At 33.8% G+C, this 19,039-nt stretch overlaps 2 protein-coding genes across 2 annotated transcripts; both read left to right on the plus strand.

The window, feature by feature from the left end:
• Window positions 1-9,933: 9,933 nt before the first annotated feature.
• LOC129956834 (uncharacterized) lies at window positions 9,934-11,019 on the plus strand. The gene has a single exon (XM_056068788.1). The coding sequence runs from the start codon at window positions 9,934-9,936 to the stop codon at window positions 11,017-11,019; it is 1,086 nt and encodes a 361-aa protein (XP_055924763.1).
• Window positions 11,020-13,424: 2,405 nt separating this feature from the next.
• On the plus strand, window positions 13,425-18,196 carry LOC129956835 (uncharacterized). Its single transcript, XM_056068789.1, has 2 exons — window positions 13,425-14,630; window positions 18,158-18,196. The coding sequence occupies exons 1-2, from the start codon at window positions 13,425-13,427 to the stop codon at window positions 18,194-18,196; spliced, it is 1,245 nt and encodes a 414-aa protein (XP_055924764.1).
• Window positions 18,197-19,039: the final 843 nt, after the last annotated feature.

A 19,039-nucleotide genomic window follows, 5' to 3' on the forward strand; every position in this document is an offset into this window, starting at 1 on the left:
CTATATAACCAAACTTTGTGTTTTGTAATATTATATCTCCATTTTGCAGCCAAAGTTGCTCAGGTTTTAAGTATATCAATTTGACCTGGTGTGTGGAAATTAAAATCAGCTAGTTCAATTGAACAGGGAATATTTAATGCAGATATATTTAATTTCGATACAGGAATCTCATCGGTTATTTTAGGAAGAATAGAACATTTCACCATGTGTGAAAATGAATAATCTCGATTTGATACTTCAATGTTAGCAGCGTGTTTAATAAACTGCGTAATTCCATTTATACCAGTTACACCTTGTTTTATAGATTTTAGTTTGATTCCCAATTTTCTAGCTACATCTTCTCGAAGAATACATACAGTCGAAGCATTGTCTAAGAGCCCTCTAAATTGAACTCTGCGACCATCTGCAGTTTTCACATAAATAAGAAGTGTTTAATATAACTGATTTATTCCCTTCTATCACCTGTTTAGTCTCTCTCGGATTCAACGTCAAATCAGATACTTCGGTTAGTACGTTTAGTTTCGGTTTAGTTTCTGCATCTGTTTGGCTTTCGCTCGCCCGTGCCCTTGAATCTGAAGTGATAGCGCGATTTTCAGCTGACTCATCATGTATGAGTGAGTTATGCCTTTTGCCGCAACTTGGGATATTGCAAGAATATTTTGATTTGCAGATCCCCGGATGAGATTTAAGACAGTTAATGCATAATTTGTTATTCCTAACAAAGTTCCTTCTGTCATCGATAGACATATTTTGAAAAGTAACGCATCTAAATAGTGCGTGATAGTTTTTGCATAAAATACAAGCTTTAGCATTGGAATTTTTATTATTAACTATAAGTGTTTTCGCTCTTTTAAATATACTCTATTTTGTGGACGTTCGTATTTACTAGGAATACGGTTAATATTTTCTAACAAAGAACTTCGCTTTTCTAGAAATTTCATCAAATTTTCAAATGTAGGAATTTCTGCCGTATTTAGAGAAAGCTCGAATTGTTTCCTTGTCTCTTTGTCTACTTTCTGTAGAATGATGTTTACTAGCATTAAATCAGATAGCTTATTTTGCTCGAATTTAAGAACCTTTAACGCTCTGATATTTTTATTAATGCAGTCCATTAAGGCGCACAGTTCTTTAGCAGATTCGCTTCGAATTTTCTCAAAATTTATTATTTCTAGTATATGAGAGTATCAATTGACGCCGATTTTCATAACGATCTGATAATGCTTTAAAGAGTGATTGAAAGTTATCACTAGATGATTCTAATAATTTAGCTTCTCCTCTTAAGCATGCACGGAGATAATACAGCTTTTGAGAATCATTTAATTGCTCATTGTTACTAATTAAATTAACAAATTTTTAAAATTTGCAAAATCAGCTATTTTTTCAGAAAATTCTGGTAATGGAATTTCCGGTAGTCGGATTTTAGTTACTGCATTATCCTTTGAAACAGGGTTAATTTTAAATTCATCTTGAATTGAATTTAATAGCAATTTCAGACCTACCTCTGTTTCTTCAATCCGTATATTTATGTGATCAATACCGCAATATTGTTCGGATATCTTGTCCAACTGTGCTTGCAATTGTCCAAGTTTCCTTAATTTCACTTCTAATTCCGTTGCGTTAATGTCCTTGGAAGCTGACTTTTCGGCACTAAAACTTTCGATTCTTTTCAGAGTAGTTTTTATCGAGCCTTTCAGTTTATTTAGTTTCTTTTCTGAAACCGCTTCTTGGTCATCGCTTTTTCCAACTTTTTTATCCATGGTATTTGCTCCGGCTCGCTTTTGACCAATGTTATCGTCGATTAAAAAATGGATGTATTAGAAGAAAATACGGATGACGTTATGTAGATATTCAGGCTTTATTATGTGCAACCGCTCTTAACGGGTTACAGCATTCGAATATACAAGATCACATTTGTTGTAGGTGGCGCTCTTGCATGCCATGACGTAACACTAATCTTTTTGCTTTTTTGAAATCAGTAGGTTTTTACTATCATATTTAAGTAATCTTCATCTTTTTCACATTGTTTTTTAAAGCTGAAATTATATTTTTAATCCTAAAATAAATACAGTTTGGCGCAGCTTAGTCAATAACATGGCTCTTGTACCAATAAAATCCAAAAATCCAAATCATTTCCACTTTAATTTAAAGCATAAATTCTACGGGTGCTAACAGAAAATGAGAGAGATACATATTACGTTATGACTGAAGGCCTTTATAATATTATGAGTGAATTATATGACTATCAAGATTTGAAGTTTTAAAATATTTTGATGAAGAAGCTATTAAAGTAGGAATTGCATAAAATACTTAATTATTAAAATATTAACGAACATTAAGATTGGCGAATTGGCTGGTCGCCAAAGGCGGCTAGTATAAAATAAAATAAGTTAAAAAAAAAACAACTTTATTACAAGTATATTGGGCATATATTGAAAATTGTGTTAAATTTTTATTGAAAGAAATGCCTGATTTTAAAATCAATGACAATTGTTTCTTTGAAGAAATTAGAAGAGTAAATGTACATTTAAACTGTGGGAAATCAAGCAATAGCAAAATCAAGATGTTAAAATTGATAAAAGATGGGTGGAAATATTTAACTATTTCAAAAGGGAACACATTCTATGTGAAAATTTGGTTATTCTTGCTTAATTTACATTGTTCTGATCTGAAATTAAGGCAACAATTGAAAGATTTTTTTTTTCTTTAAATTGGAAATTATTTTAGGACAAGTGAGAAATCAAGACTGAATGTTGATATTCTTGCTGCAGTACTGAACATAAAATTCAATATAAAGGGTATTTCTTGCACCAAAATTTCCAATATATTGTTATTGATGGAAAACGATATGATGACAAAATATATTCGTTGATTGGAAAAATACTCGTTTAAATAAATAATAAAAAAAATGCAAGCATAATTAGTACATTTTTGTTTGAATTTATTTATTTATTACAAATACCCAGAGGATTGACTATGACGCCATTAGATCTCCAGCCTTCCAATATGTCAGAGATACAGGAAGGAGGCAAAGCCATAGCAGATTTAGCCCCTGGTTAGTGTTAACCAGGGTGCACCACGTGGAGGCCTGCTACATTACGCCCCTTTTTATTTGAATTAATAAAATGTTTCTGTTATTTACATTGCACTTTTTTCGTCCTTGTTATTGTAAAAAAATTTAGTCACCTTAAAGTCAGAAAAAGTTTAAGGGGTTTTTTTTTCCCCCTGTTTCTTTCTTTGTTTGCTATAGAGGGCTGCTTTCACATATTCAGTTGAAAATTTGCTCACATGATCTGTGAAATCGGTTGATAATTTTTTACACATTGCTCCAACTAAAGGACTTTAGGAATCAATGCTTCTGAGGAAAAATTTGAAGATACAAGCCTAGAAAAAAAATTCTTTAGAGATAAAAAAAAAACAGTTATAATATTGAGATTTAAATCACATACTTTTTTACAGAGTAGACATTTTACTAATGTATAAACTGAAAGTTAAAATCTGTTACAAAAGTACATATTAACCCTTAATTGGGGACGTGCGGTCAGTGAGACTGGTAGTGATGGCTTTTCAGTCACCCCTATTCTATTTTTAGCTCAATTGAATGGATTGACCCTGTAGCTTCCTGTTTAGTGACCTTCAATACTTGCACTTTTTCAACCGATTTCAGCGGATGCTTTTTAAAATTCAATTATTTATTTGAGCACGGTCTCCAAGACCACACCTCCCTGTTAGTGCCCCAGTGATAAACAAGGCTTAGCAGATGGTGCTAAAACTTGGACCCCGAAATATCATCCAATTTACCGATCCTATTATGAAGCAGCGCTCCAGACACTTTTAAATGAAGCAGAAAGTGATTTTAGTTATAAGGTTAATTGTACATAAGAGTTTTTCAATGAAAGTTCGCATTCAACTGATTCTGATATGTATGCTCAAATATAATTAATTTTTCTAGTGATAGTGTATTTTGAAAAATTTATAAAATATATTAATATACCAAGAGATATATATACAAAATTTATAGGTTGATTTTTATACTAGTTTTTAACCTGTATGTTTAAATTGTCCTAGAAATCTGGCTATGAAAGTCACACAAGTCAATAAAAAAAAGGGTCAATTTTTTTTTTCTCCATATAATTGTTGAATTTTACATTATAATATCTTCTATATACCTTCATATACTGTAAAAATAAATATGATTTAAAAAGTAAAAAGTAATATGTTTTTTCAAGAATATTTATTGTAACATGTAATTTGAGAAGAAAATGTATGTTTCAACACATTTACGTTTTTCGATGATAATATATTTTGAAAAATTTCTAAAACATATCTATATATCAGGAAAAATGTCTTCAAAATATATTGGTAATTTTTCATACTAATTCATTCATTAGGAAATTTAATTTGAATGTAAATGAAATGTGGTCTTGTAGACCGCACTTTCCCAGTTAAGTTCTAAAATTTCACCTCCCCAGTTAAGGGTTAAAACAATAACAAGGATTAAATTATAAAATTTAAAATTAAGAGAAATATTCATTGAAATTAAATAATTAAATTCCATTCTATATATGTCTAAAATAAATATAGTATTTCATATGTACATCAAGATATGAATTATTAATTTATAAAACATTTTATTACTGGTGTATTTATTAAAAGTTAAGATATTGTACAAATGTCACATTCATTCATAAGTAAAATTGTGTGTGACAACAATATATTTAAGCTGATAATTAAAAAGGTAGGTGTTAAAATGTAATGAAGAGATGCCAGTTATTTTATTGATAATTTGAAGATAACAGATGATCAACAAATAAAAACTGTATTTTCAACACCTATCAAAGCTTATAAGCTATATTAAGTTTATGCATTTCTTTAACATAATATTCTGAACAAAATGCAAATTCTTTTTGTTGCAATATATAATGTATGCAGCCAAGATCTAAATATTAGGTCTACATCAGCCTTTTTTTAAAATAAATATATAAGAAGTAAAATCATAAGTGACAAACTCGGGGCACACTATTCTTCACTTCATCCAAAGAAAATTGCAACTCAAATCAAGAAAACATCAGCAAAGTATTTGTAGATATTATAGGCAAATGTCATGAAAACAAAAATGCCAAAAGATAAATGGAAGCGATTGATAATTTCAAATTTTTCGCCTTTCAAAAGGATGAAAAACTAAAACTGATAATTGAAAATGCACACTTCATCACAACAGCCAAGCAAAGGAGATCCAAAATTGCGAAATGTAGACTGAACAGAAATCCATACTTCAGGCTTCAAAGACACTCCTTTTTTCGTAGGATGGAGAAAGCCATTGTCATCTGTTACATAAACTCGAATGTGAACTGGGGTTATCTTATGAAACGTATTCACCACAACAAACAAGCCATCACCGAGATTAACCATATTTTTTGGTAACACCCTCTAAGAAATTTCTTGCTCCTTTCCGTCGTTATTACAATTTTTTTTAACCACTTGCTCATTCTTGCGATTTGAACTTTCATACGCATTAACGAATGACATCTTTCGGCATATTCAAATAAGCCCAGTAATAGAGGAACACTAGTAAAATTAATACAATGGAACACGGGCAAAGATCCAAAACGAAATGGTTTACCGTAGAGGATGAATAGCCCGCGAATTCGCAAATTGTTTCGGAGTTCCGCGATGTGACAAAGTGGTCACGAGCACCTCCACATCATAATTTGGAATAGTTACTTTAATTTGTTAGTTTAGGGAAAAGTTAAATTTAATTGAACTAGTTTGGACGAGCGCAATAAAGCTCTAACGTCATGAAATTTGGTATTTAATTCATATTATTATTATTTATGATACAATTAATTAATTTAAAAATAATATTTATATTATTTATGGGGTAAAATAGAACTTTAGTGGAATTACGTTGCACGTGCCATAACTATTGGGACTTTTTAAGAAATAAATTTTCTGAAGAAAAAATTTCAAGAAATTTCCCGCGTGTAGCTCATCGTAGCTATCTGAGGCCAAAACAAATAATTTTGATAAATTTAATCCACCAGATTGGTAACAGAGTTAATTAGTTCTCAGTTTTTTTGACTGAGGGAAAATTGACATAGACATTGTCTATCGCAGCTCTCGGTCGTTTCCTCGAGCTGGGTACTGCAGGATCATATGCAGGTAGATTAAGTAACTTGTTACGAATCTGGGGCAGTTTTTCGAAGAAATTTATTGATGTTCTTCTAATAAATTCCGAAACAGGTTCAATTTTGAGATCGTCATTAAAGATCTTTCTCCTGATATACCAGAGGGCGTCAACAATCTTCATCAGGTGCCTATTTTGAAAAACTTACAACCTCTTATTGTTAGTGGCAGAAGTCGCCCCCCAAATTTGGGTGCCGTTAAAATTGGTCTTAAAATAGCTTTGTAGAGCAGAAGCTTGAGCCTAATCGATAGCTTGCTCCTAGGAGAAATTAAGCTGTTGAGTTTAACACTCATTCTAGTAGCTTTGGTGAGGGCTGCTTTAATATGACTATTAAAGCTTAATTTTGCGTCTAAAATTAACCCTAAGTATTTGTATTCATTTACAAAGGGGACGGGTTGGCCGAAAATTTGGATAGGGGCTAAGTCAGGCATATTCACTTTTTTTAGTAAACAGGAGGCACGCGCATTTACTTAGGTTGACTTTTATTTTCCAGCCGATGAGCCAGCACTGCAAAATGGTCATGTACTGTTGAATGTTTGCTATGACTATGTTTGGATCCCTATGCTGTGTAAGAATGGCGGTATCGACTGCAAAAATTAATAAGTGACAATTACTAGCTCTAGGTAGATCGTTAACATAAATGTTAAAAAGAGTTGGAGAGAGTAAACTTACTTGCGCGCAACCGCTTAGGATTGGTCTGGGGGAGGAAATTACATCATTAACTCGTACCCGAAAATTACGAGAAAGTAGGTACGAGCGAAAAATTTTGACAAATTGCGCCGAAAAATCCAAGTCGCATGCACTTGAATAAAAGCCCTTCGTGCCAAATTTTATCAAAGGCCTTGGCTACGTCCAGAAAAAGTGCACCTGTGGTTTGGGACTTCACAAAGCCACTGTGAATCAATTCTGTAACACGAATTAGCTGGTGATTCGTCGACAGATTTTTACGAAATCCGAATTGTTCGGAAATTAAAATATTTTTTTTTTTCGCTGAGAAATTGATTTAGGCGTTTGAGAAGCACAGATTCGTACACTTTACTCAAGCTACTATGTAGCGAGATGGGACGGAAAATTTGAGGTAAAGTCAAATCAGAGTTTGGTTTTGGAATAGGGACAACCACAGCTGTTTTCCAGCAATCGGGAAAATAACAAAATTCCATTAATTTATTTATTTATTAAAAAAGTTAAATATAAAATAAATCTAAATGGGATGTTTTTAATCATGCGATTTGTAATTAAATCCAATCCTGGCGATTTATTCGGCTTAAGGTTATTTTTGAATTCCATGATCTCCGTGGGCCGAACCCCTCAGGGGCTCACCTACTATAGGTGAGTACGGGTGTCCCAATCCCGAGGTACCCAGGGATCTTTACTCCCTTTATGTTTACTCTCCTCTGTGTCTTCTGCTTTCTGCTTTGTTTTTTCTTTCCCTCGACGGCAAGCGATTGAGCTGGCCATGAGAAGCTGTCGCCGCTCTGTTTGCTTCTTCAAATTCCACTAACCCTCTTTAAAAAAGTTTTCACATAGAAACATATTGGTGCTACTAGAAATAGAACATGTGACATGCTGAACATTCAGGCTTTCTATATTTGTAAAATATATTAGTTCAATATCAGTTCTTTTTCAGTTATCAACTGGAAAATTTAGTAGTTTCATTTTTTAAAAATAAGAGATTTATTCATTTCCTATATTCAGAATGTCAGTAACAGGCTGCAATATTGTGAATATTCTGAACATCTTTTAAAAGACCATTATATTAATCTTTCAAGAATATTTATATTTTGAAATATACTGAGGAAGCTGCAAGTATGAACATGAAAGTCTATATAACATTGATTTCTTAATAATTAGAAAAACAAACCCTAATTTAAAGAAAACCAGTATTAAAAAAAAACTTATAACCTCCGAAACATTTGCAGGGAGTTGCATTTCAATACTTTTATGTAATTGAATATAATCTTATACTTATAAGAAAATTGAATTTAAATAGTCCTATGTTTAAAAAAAATCACTATTACAAAAGAACTTAAATTATCAATAAAACATGAATTGAAAATAGTTTTATTTCATGCTTTAAAAAGGTTCATATTTTTACAGCTCATTTAATGAGATTTATCTGTTAAGTAATAAAACACAATTTGTTTTATTTATTGAGAAGAGGAAAATAACTTGTGATAGTAAAAATTTATAATATAGTAAAATAAATCTCAATCAAACATTAATAAAATCAGAATCCATTTAAGAAAATTGTTTCTTGAATAAAGGTTTGACTTGATATACAATAAATATTACAATATATACCTACTCAACATGCTATGTCTATTATTACACTATGATCCCCAAGTAGGAAATAAACTTTGTGATAAAGTTGTTTTTACAGTAAGCACTTTATAAAATTATTTTTCTAAATTTATGTAAAAGTTGTTTTACTTATTTTTTTAAAAATAAAGATGACCTAGATCATTAAGTTTTGGTTATATGTCTTCTACTCACAAAACGTGTTATTTAAATTCAATAAGTTATTTCATTCCTGTTAGTTTATTACCTTTACAAGAATTTAACATGCATTTACTTAAAACTACAAGCACAAGAGTAATATAATAACAAAAAAATCAAGTAGGAAAATGAAATGGTTAATGATTTGCTTTATTTCCATATTACATACTATGAAACTTAAATATCACATTACCTCTTCATTCACAATGTAATTTTATACATTTCTAAAAATTATATATGATCCGTTTATGAAATGCAACACAAGAACAAATTTGTAAACATTTTCAAAGATAAGAAATAGTGATTTAAAAATAGACATTAATAGAGAGGAAAACTATATCCACTTTCACATGGTAAAGTAGTGACAACGTATTCCCTCGTGATCCACGAAAAACGATTCAACTGAACCGGGATAATCGTTGAGCTACAACTCAACATTTAAAAGCCAACGTTTATCCCTGCTGTACCTAACGTACCTACCTGTGAAAAGTACGGTTCATGATGGATTCGCCCATCCCATAGGAATTACGTTGCGATTGAGACGCTGCCCTCAGGGGCTCACCTACTATAGGTGAGTACGGGTGTCCCAATCCCGAGGTTCCCAGGGATCTATACTCCCTTTATGTTTATACTCCTCTTCGCCTTCTGCTTTCTGCCTTGTTTTTTCTTTCCCTCGACGGCAAGCGAGGGAGCTCTCCATGAGAAGCTGTCGCCGCTCTGTTTGCTTCTTGCTTCTCATGGACAGCCAAAACCCCACGTGTTTGCCGTGCGTGGCGACCCATTTGAAAGACGGGTGGTGCACTGTGGTCCCCGGTGTATCAATCGGCTGGTACCTAGTCACCTGAGTGGCTAGTCTGCTAGGGATCAAGCGAAGGGGCTACTCCTTGGGCTTGGCGTTAAGGGTGGTCACTGTCCCCGGGGGTAGCTCCCAGCGTATAGGTACCGATTAGCACTAGGGTGGATGCCGAGGCTGAGAATAACCAGAGCCGGTAATTGCCTTCCCTTGTTGGGCTCCGTGGTGGGCGGTGCCGTCGGACCCGAATCACTTACTATATCGTATGGGCTCCTCCAAACGTGGTCCCTTCAGTGGGCATCGAAACATTCCAATATCTTCCAACATATCCAATCATTTTGATCCATTTTACATTGTAAAGCGAGTTTCTTCAAATAACGAAACATTTCAAACTGTCTCTCCCTTCCTTGTGCAAAAGGCTATAACGGCAACAGTGGGAGATGTTAAATCCATTCGTAAAATGCGCTCTGGTGACTTGCTTGTTGAGGTGAATTCCCGTAAGCAAGCCCAGCAGATTCAAAAATTAAAAGCACTGGGAAATATACCAATCACTGTAAGTCCTCACCAGTCGTTGAATACCTCTAAAGGTGTCATTACCTGTGGGGAACTCTTAAATGTCCCCATAGATATAATAAAATCAGAAATGAAACCGCAAGGAGTTATAGATGTCCGTCGCATAACGATACGGCGTAATGGACAACTCCTTGAAACAAAACATCACATCTTAACGTTTCAGACGCCCAAACTACCAGAATTTGTTTACGCAGGTTATATACGACGCCCAGTAAGGCCGTACATTCCGAACCCACTCAGATGCTTTCAGTGCCAGCGGTTTGGCCATTCTAAAGTAAATTGCCGCGGGTCTTTAACATGTGCCCGCTGTGCAGAAAAAGGGCATGATAGCCAGGAATGTTCCGCACAGGAAAAGTGTGTGAACTGTAAAGGCGATCACCCTTCCTTTTCTCGATCATGCCCTAGCTGGCAGCTTGAAAAACAAGTAATCACAATAAAAATCAAAGAAGATCTTTCATATCCCGAAGCCAGGCGTAGAGTTCAAGTACAAACTCCTATTCCTGGTAAAAGTTACGCTTCTGCTGTCCAGAACACCTTTTGCGCAAATTGTTCGTGTAGTAATTGTGTAAAATTTCACGCCGATTCAAAGCCACCTGAAAATATTAGGAATTCTGATTCTGAACATTCCAACAATAGTACACTTGACAGACCTAAGAAATCACAAAAGAAATTGAAGAAAAAATTGCAAAACTCGCTGACGTTGAAGTTAGCAAAACGCGGTATTTCAAAACCGGAACTGCCTTCAAAATTGAAAAAGTCAGCAGCTAAAAATTCCGTCGCTTTGGGACTTGCGACGCAGGGTATAGTCCACAAGGACTTGTCGTCAATATTTGGTGGCATGCCCAAAAGTCCAGATCGCCTTTCTCTCCATCCATCAGATGAGGATGAGGATGAAGATTTGCACATGAGTTGTGAAGTTTCCGCAACTCTACCACATGCACCTATTAACTTACCTGCAATCTCGAATTCTTAATGGGTACCTTCATTTCTTGGAATTGTCGCGGCCTTCGGTCCAAACTTTTTGACATTAAGACCATTATGAACACCTTTCATCCTGTTTGTTTTGGTCTTCAAGAGACCTTCTTGAAGTCCAATATTCCAATTAAATTACGCGGTTATAATTGTGTTCGGAACGATGCAGACACTGAATCTCATAGTTCGGGAGGAGTCTGTATCTTCACTTCTAATATATATCCGAGCACACCTCTCACTTTACAAACTTCTCTACAGGCTGTGGCTGTGCAAGTTCAGACACGAATTTTGGTCACAGTCTGTTGCATTTATTTACCGCCTCATGATGTCGTACGTCAGCAAGATCTTGACCAGTTAGTGGATCAGCTTCCGAAGCCTTTTATTTTATGTGGCGATTTCAATGGACACAGTACTTTGTGGGGTTCAGATAGTACAAACTCTCGTGGGCGGCAGATCGAACAGTTAATAACAAATAACTGTATCTGTCTGCTCAATAATGATGAGAAGACGTACTTTCATGAACCCACCCGTAGCTTCCATAGCCTTGATCTAGCCATTTGCTCTCCTGAACTCTTGCCATCTTTGACCTTTACAGTCAGCAAAGATCTACATAATAGTGATCACTTTCCTATTATTGTCTCCCATGCTGATAGTGGTGGTGCGACTCCCTGTCCTCCGCGGTTTCTATTCAAGCGGGCAGACTGGGATACTTTCACGCAATTGGCAGATATCACCGAGAACATGGTCCGTACTTACGACATCACGAAAGCAGTACAACATGTCATTAACTGCATAATAAGCTCCGCGAATGCCACTATTCCGAAGACTTCCCCACGTCTAAGAAAATTTCGTAGACCGTGGTGGAATGAAGCTTGTCGCGACAGTCATAAAAACCAAAAAAAACTTTGGAATATTTTCCGAAGGTATCCGACAACAGAAAATCTGATTGCATTTAAGCACGCCAAAGCACTTGCTCGTCGCATTCGTCGTCGAAGTCAGAGAGAATCTTGGATAAAATTCGTATCCTCCATCACATCCTACACTTCCAGTAAACATATGTGGAAAAAAGTAAAGGCCGCTAATGGAATATATAGTGAAACCTCCTTGCCTGTTTTAAATACAGGAAATATGGTGCACTCAACCCCATTAGATGTTGCCAATATTCTTGGTCAAGCATTCTCGGAAGTGTCCGCAATTGACTCTTACAGTCCTACATTTGTGGCTATTAAGAATCGCGCGGAACGGTTGCGTCTACGCTTTAATGACCGACGCCCTTTTCCATATAACTGCGAATTCAGGATGTTTGAACTGGAAACGGCCTTATCTAAAGCTAATGATACAAGTCCTGGCCCAGATGGGATCACATATAATATGCTCCGCCATTTGAATACAGCTTCCCTTTCCAATCTGTTAATATTATTTAACAGAATATGGATTGAACAGAAGTACCCTTCACAATGGCGCGAGGCTATTGTGATCCCAATCTTAAAACCTGGAAAGGAACCATCAAATTCTCTGAACTACAGACCAATCGCTCTGACGAGTTGCCTTTGTAAGACCTTTGAGCGCATGGTGAATGCCCGTCTAATATTCGAACTGGAGAAAAACGGATACATATCCTCGTTGCAGAGTGGTTTCCGTAGAGGTCGGTCTACTTTTGACAACCTAATACTACTGGAAACCCAGATACGCAACGCATTTGTTAGGAGGAACCACCTTATCTCCATATTCTTTGATATTGAGAAGGCATACGACCGTGCTTGGCGCTTTGGCATACTTTCTACAATTTTTAACTTAGGTTTTAGGGGAAACCTCCCCATATTTTTACAAAACTTTTTATCACATCGGACTTTCAGAGTTCGCGTTGGCAACACTTATTCATCTAATTTTATCCAAGCTGAGGGAGTTCCTCAGGGAAGTGTCCTCAGTGTCACTCTTTTTATTGTTCATCTTAATCAAATTTTAACTCTTTTACCTTCATCTGTTCATGGATCACTTTATGTTGATGACCTTCAGATCTCATGCCAAGGTAGCAATATGAATTTAATAGAGCGGCAATTGCAAAATGCCGTTAATAAAGTGTTAGAGTGGTGCGACAACAATGGGCATACTATCTCTCCGGAGAAGAGCCGATGCGTCCATTTTTGCAGGAAAAGAAATGTTCACCTTGATCCGAATATTCATATTCGGAATATTTCAATTCCAGTGGTGAATGAAATTCGGTTTTTGGGAGTGATTCTTGATCGAAAGCTCACCTTCCTTCCTCACATCTTACACCTACGGAAGAAGTGTGAGAAATCATTGAATATTCTAAAAGTTCTGTCCAAAACATCTTGGGGTGCCGATCGAACCTCCCTACTACGAATTTATCAAGCAGTCGTACTTTCTCGCATTGATTATGCCTGCATGGTGTATGGGTCTGCACGCTCTACGGCTTTGCGGCAATTGGATACCGTACACCACACTGCTCTAAGAATCTGTTCTGGAGCATTTCGCACCTCTCCAGTAGAGAGCCTGTATGTTATTTGCCATCAACCCTCTCTCCCTTTAAGGCGTTTAAAGTTATCTACTCTATACTATTATCGTACAAGATCTGTCCCTAATCACCCTATTTGTCATATGAATCTTCCCGTAGGTCTTCGCAGACTATATAATGCCCGCCCCTCACATGTTCTTCCATTCAATGAGAGAGCAAAATTGCTCATGCGTGATTCGGACCTTTCAAATGTCACCATCACGACTGTTGATTCTTTTTGCTTTCCGCCTTGGGATGTCCCATACATTTCATTTCTGAATCCATTCGCAGGTTTTGATAAGTCCTCCACTGCTTCTGTTGTTTATCAGCAACTTTTTCTTTATCATCGCTGTCAGTATTCTTCTTTCACACCAATCTTTACAGATGGTTCCCGATCAGATGGGCATGTCGGTTGCGGCATCATAATTCCATCTGATACTCTGAGCTATCGCCTACACAACTGTTGCTCCGTTTTCACGGCTGAGTTGGTGGCAATTTTCTGTGCTCTACGCGAAATCTTGCCACTTTCTGAGCGTAATTTTATAATTTATACTGACAGTCGGAGTGCTTTGGAGACACTCTCTCATTATCACTATCAGATGCACCCTATTGCTATTCAAATTTTGTGTACATTACGACTCCTAGAAAATAGGGGTTTCAAAATTCTCTTCTGTTGGGTACCAGGGCATGCAGGTATTACCGGTAATGAAAGGGCAGATTTTGCAGCTAAATCTGCATCACTATTTCTAACGCAATCTCTTCCATATTGTGATGCTAAGCGGTCCCTTGTACGACACATCTTTTCTAAATGGCAGGTGGAATGGGATCTGCAGATCCACAATAAGTTGCATCCCATCAAGCCCACAGTTGGTTTATGGCCTACTCTACGACAGCGTGAGAATGATGTCAAAATGACTCGCCTACGTATAGGGCATACTCGATATACTCACCGCCATCTCCTTTTTGGTGAAAGGGCACCAATATGCTCCAAATGTCATGTTGAGATTAGTATTCAACATATTTTGATTGTCTGTCCTAATTTTGAAGTTCATCGTCGTTACTTCTTCCACTCGTCAAATCTTAACATACAAGACCTGGTGGGTGAAACATACCATCCAAATATTTTTAAATTTTTAAAATCTATCCATTTTTTTACTTGTATCTGATATTTATTGCTATATCCCTTTGTATACTACTGAGCTTTTAAAACTTTTCCTCTTTTCTCTACTATAAAAAAAAAATTATTGTACATTAGTAATCAATGTTACATTTGAATTTCATGCATTCATTGCTACTTTAAAAAAAATGTCCGTTTTTTACTAGAATCGAAAGTCTTTTTTAAAATTTTAATCACTTATTATATGGGATGAAATTGAACCATACGCTTGGCGCAGTATGGCCAAGAATGGCTCTTGCGCCATTAAACCCAACAACAACAACAACAACAGCGATTGAGACGCTAGTATAGATGCTTCGCATCCAGTTCCAGTTCGCAACCCAGTTCCAGTTAGCGTATGTAGACGGCGCTAACGGTATGCAGCCTTCTATAGAAGCGGATAGCGAAAGAACGATCATACAATGTTAACGGACTTAGATATTTTCTGAACAGGAATGAGTGTCTCTGCGCATGCTCAGATTTTACTGAAGAAAATAAGTAATATTCATTATGGTTCATGATCGTTCTCTCGCTATCCGCTTACGTCAGGAGGATGAATTTTTTGCGTGTTTAGAAAATCAAAAATGTTAAAAATATTTTATCATTTACAACTATTAAAAAAAAGTAGGAACATTTTTTTTCAACGTATTTCGAAAGATAATTAAAAAAGTATTTTATAAATAAAAATGTTTTATAATTCAAACATTAAAAATAGGGTTGATTTTTGGTTTCTTAAATATTTACCGAAACTTCCTGAAAATTGACAGTAAAATTAATGTGTCTTCAGTACTATATTGAGGATGTAAGTTAGGAAAGTATGGTTATGTTTTTTTTTCTTCTTATATTTAAAGTAAAATAATGGCTAACCTTATTTTTTTTTAATTTTTAAATGCTTTATTTAAAGATGTTAGTAGTCAAATACCCATATCTATGAATTTAATATAATAATTTAGAAAACTTAAAGAAATTTATCTTCCTTTGAGGAATTTCTGAGAACAATATTTGAAATCATTTAAAAAGGGCTTTTGAGCAAGTATCAACCAGCATATTAATTGAAGCTGCTGTTTTTCTTCATATCTTCTTTTGTTGAGTATTTCAGTTAAAAAATTTCTTTTTTTTTTTTTTTTTTTTTTTTTTTTATTGAAAAATGAGCTGATAAAAAATTACAAATTCTAGATCTTATTTTTGTAGCAATTTGAAATGAGAATAAAAAATACAATAATTATATATAATACTAAAGATTCCAACTATCATCGTAATCATAGTTCATAAAAAACAGGATTATTTACATCATGTTTCCTAATTTTTCTAAGAATTTTATAAATCTTCCACTTAAAAATTCCATGTAATCAATCCAAATTCCTTTTAATCAACGTATTTTTTAATGAAATAATCACTTTAACTATTTTTGCAATAAAAGTACTTTGTGTACATAATATTTTTAAATATAATAAGTATCTACATCCTATCAATGGAACGAAAATTTGATCTAAAACCCTTTTTTGAGCAAAGAATTTAAGGGCATATAATTCTACTGATTTCAATCATCCCTTAAATTTAATTTCAGTCTAATAAATAATTGAAAAAGTAATAATAATGAATTATAGTTTTGAAATTCAGTTCTGGAAAAGAAAAAAAAAAAAAAAAAACAATTTGTCAAATTAGCTGTGATAAACGTGTACTATTCTGCAGCTACATTTTTTTTTTCTTCAGTGGCAAGGATTTTCTTTTAAAACATATACACTTTTTGTTACTGCATATATTTTAAGTTAGATGGATACTTAAGTTTTTATTATGGTAGCATCAGAGAAAAATATCTGGAAAAAAAATCATCAGTTTAAATTAATAATAAAATGTTTATCAAAAGAGACAAAAATAAAATTTAATAAGATCCCCTCCCCAAATTCTTTGGATTCTTAAAAATAAACAATATTTAGATAAAATTTAACACGACTATATATACAAAATTGAGTCAATCATGGAATAACTATCTTGGTCATGTCTTGCTGAAATAGTTTTCTGTAGTTAGGCAAGTAAGATAAAATAGAAAATCTACATGTTTTCCCCACCATGATTGATATGCATTTATCAGAAACAAAATTAATCAATAATCCAAAAATAACTATTAATCATTTCTTCTTTAAAAAAAATCTTAATAATTCATATGATTTCAACTTTTGTCCATCCAGGACTACTGGTGTAGCTGCCAAGATTTTTCAGCATTTTTTTTTAATTCAGAGAATTTAATTTATTATTTCATTCTTTCAGATATATTTAAATAATACAAATATGTTTTTAAAAATTTGATTTCTGAACATTTTAATTTAATATAAAAGTTTCAATTTTTTGTTTGAAATTATGAATTATAAATATTAATAATTTTATATTTTTATAAAAATCTGATATTATGTTGCCATATATTGAAAGCATATATTGGAAAATGTTAGTGTTTTATAGAAAAATTATAAGATATTTCTTATATCATCAAATTCATTTTATTTATTTTAAGCAGTAAATATTTTGATATTTTTACTTGACATTTTTCTAAGCTAAACGAAAGAAAAAGTGTACTGAAATGTAAAACTGAATGAGAATAATAAATTAGAAGAATTATAAACAATTTTGAAATTTTTATTACAGACATCAGAACTACAAAATGCATATGATTACTCTTTACAAAATATAAGATGAATACTGGACAAAGTTATAAATATAAATATTTTTCAAATATAAAAATCACAAAACAAATTTTGAAATTATAAAGTAAATTATTATGAGTATAATTTAATGTAGAATTTACAAAAGTTTTACATAGTATAGGTAGAAAAGATAAAAAGTGTTAAACAAAAATCTAAATCAAAGCAAAGCAAATTACAGAATAAATAAAACAAATAGTCTGAAAGTATTTACATACAATAATAAACTTAAAATAATATTATATCTGATCCAGAGTGCTTAGTGTGAAATGGATGCAAAAAGCAAGCACTTTTAAGCACCTTAGCGAAATGTTATCGATTAGAGCTGCCTGGTGGATATTTCTCCCGAAAAAAATTTCTGAGTCCGTTAACATTACATGATCGTTCTCTCGCTATCCGCTTCTGCCGTCTATAGGTGCCAGCAAGAACTAATTTCCTATATTTAGCTATACTACGGGTTATAAGATTTGGCACATAAGCATTGTTGTGGTGATTTATTCTTATCTTTTTCATTTTCCATAATGCGATTTTGCTTTTCATTTCATTACGGTAAAACTTTGAATGAAACTGCTTTGTTTCTTTTACTCTTCACGAAACTTACTCGCTTCTTTTTTTACTTGCTTCTTTTACACTCCTTCAGAAATTTATCTAAAATTTTTTAATATATATTGGTATATATTATGACGTAGGAATTCCATCGTTTAGCAAATTAATTTAATTTCCTTGACAATGTATTTATCAATAATTATAGCTACTATTTTTCTCACTGCAGGATTTCGCTAACATTATAGTCTTCTTTCGCTACATCTGAGAAATTATGTACGAATGATTGAAATCAAATTCTACACAATGTGAATAATAAAATGTGATCTAGTTTACAGGATCGTCGAAGAAAAGCAGAAAATTGACTCGCTTCTCGAAATACTCCATAATTTTTTCTGTTTTAAACTTAGTGAACAAAAAAAAAAAAAATATTTATCGTGCAACCATGCTGATCAAACTAAGGGTAATCAAGCAGTGGAAAAATTGGATTTTTGGAGAGGTTAAAGAAGTTGGAAGCCCTCCTAATCGGTCTGTCGCAAAAACTTATTGCATATACAAAGAAGTGTTGCCATTATCCTTACAGTGCCAAAATGAACAGTCTTGTAAAACTGATCATCATAAGCTTGTTTTTTTTTTTTTTTTTTTTTTTTTTGCCGAACAAGTGCCGCAAATCTGGAACCTTTGGAGTGCTCCTTACATCTTTCATGATAGTACAGGTATCTATCTGGCTTCTCAGCTCAGTCTCGGATGTTGAAATTATTGCAGTAAAATTCGCTATTATTCTGATGTGCTTTCTTTTTTTTTTAAAAAATTATTTCTAGATAGCTTGAACTCCAGGATGGGAACTGTATAAAAATTACTTGTGAATATTATAAGTAAATTTATTTAATTTAGCTCTACATAATTGAAATCTTCCTCTCAGTACATTGCATTAAATTCTTTATTCATTAACAATATTACTTGCAATAATAAATTTACACACACACATGCATATATATATTGTTACGAAATGTCCGGGGTTTGTTTGGATAGTGGGAGTTATATGGTGTGGAGAACGCTCAATCAGCAGGCGGCAGTAGAAAATAAAACAACGACGTTTATTTACACGAAG

This window comes from Argiope bruennichi, chromosome 11 (genome assembly GCF_947563725.1).
Source record: "Argiope bruennichi chromosome 11, qqArgBrue1.1, whole genome shotgun sequence".
Classification (NCBI taxonomy): domain Eukaryota; kingdom Metazoa; phylum Arthropoda; class Arachnida; order Araneae; family Araneidae; genus Argiope; species Argiope bruennichi.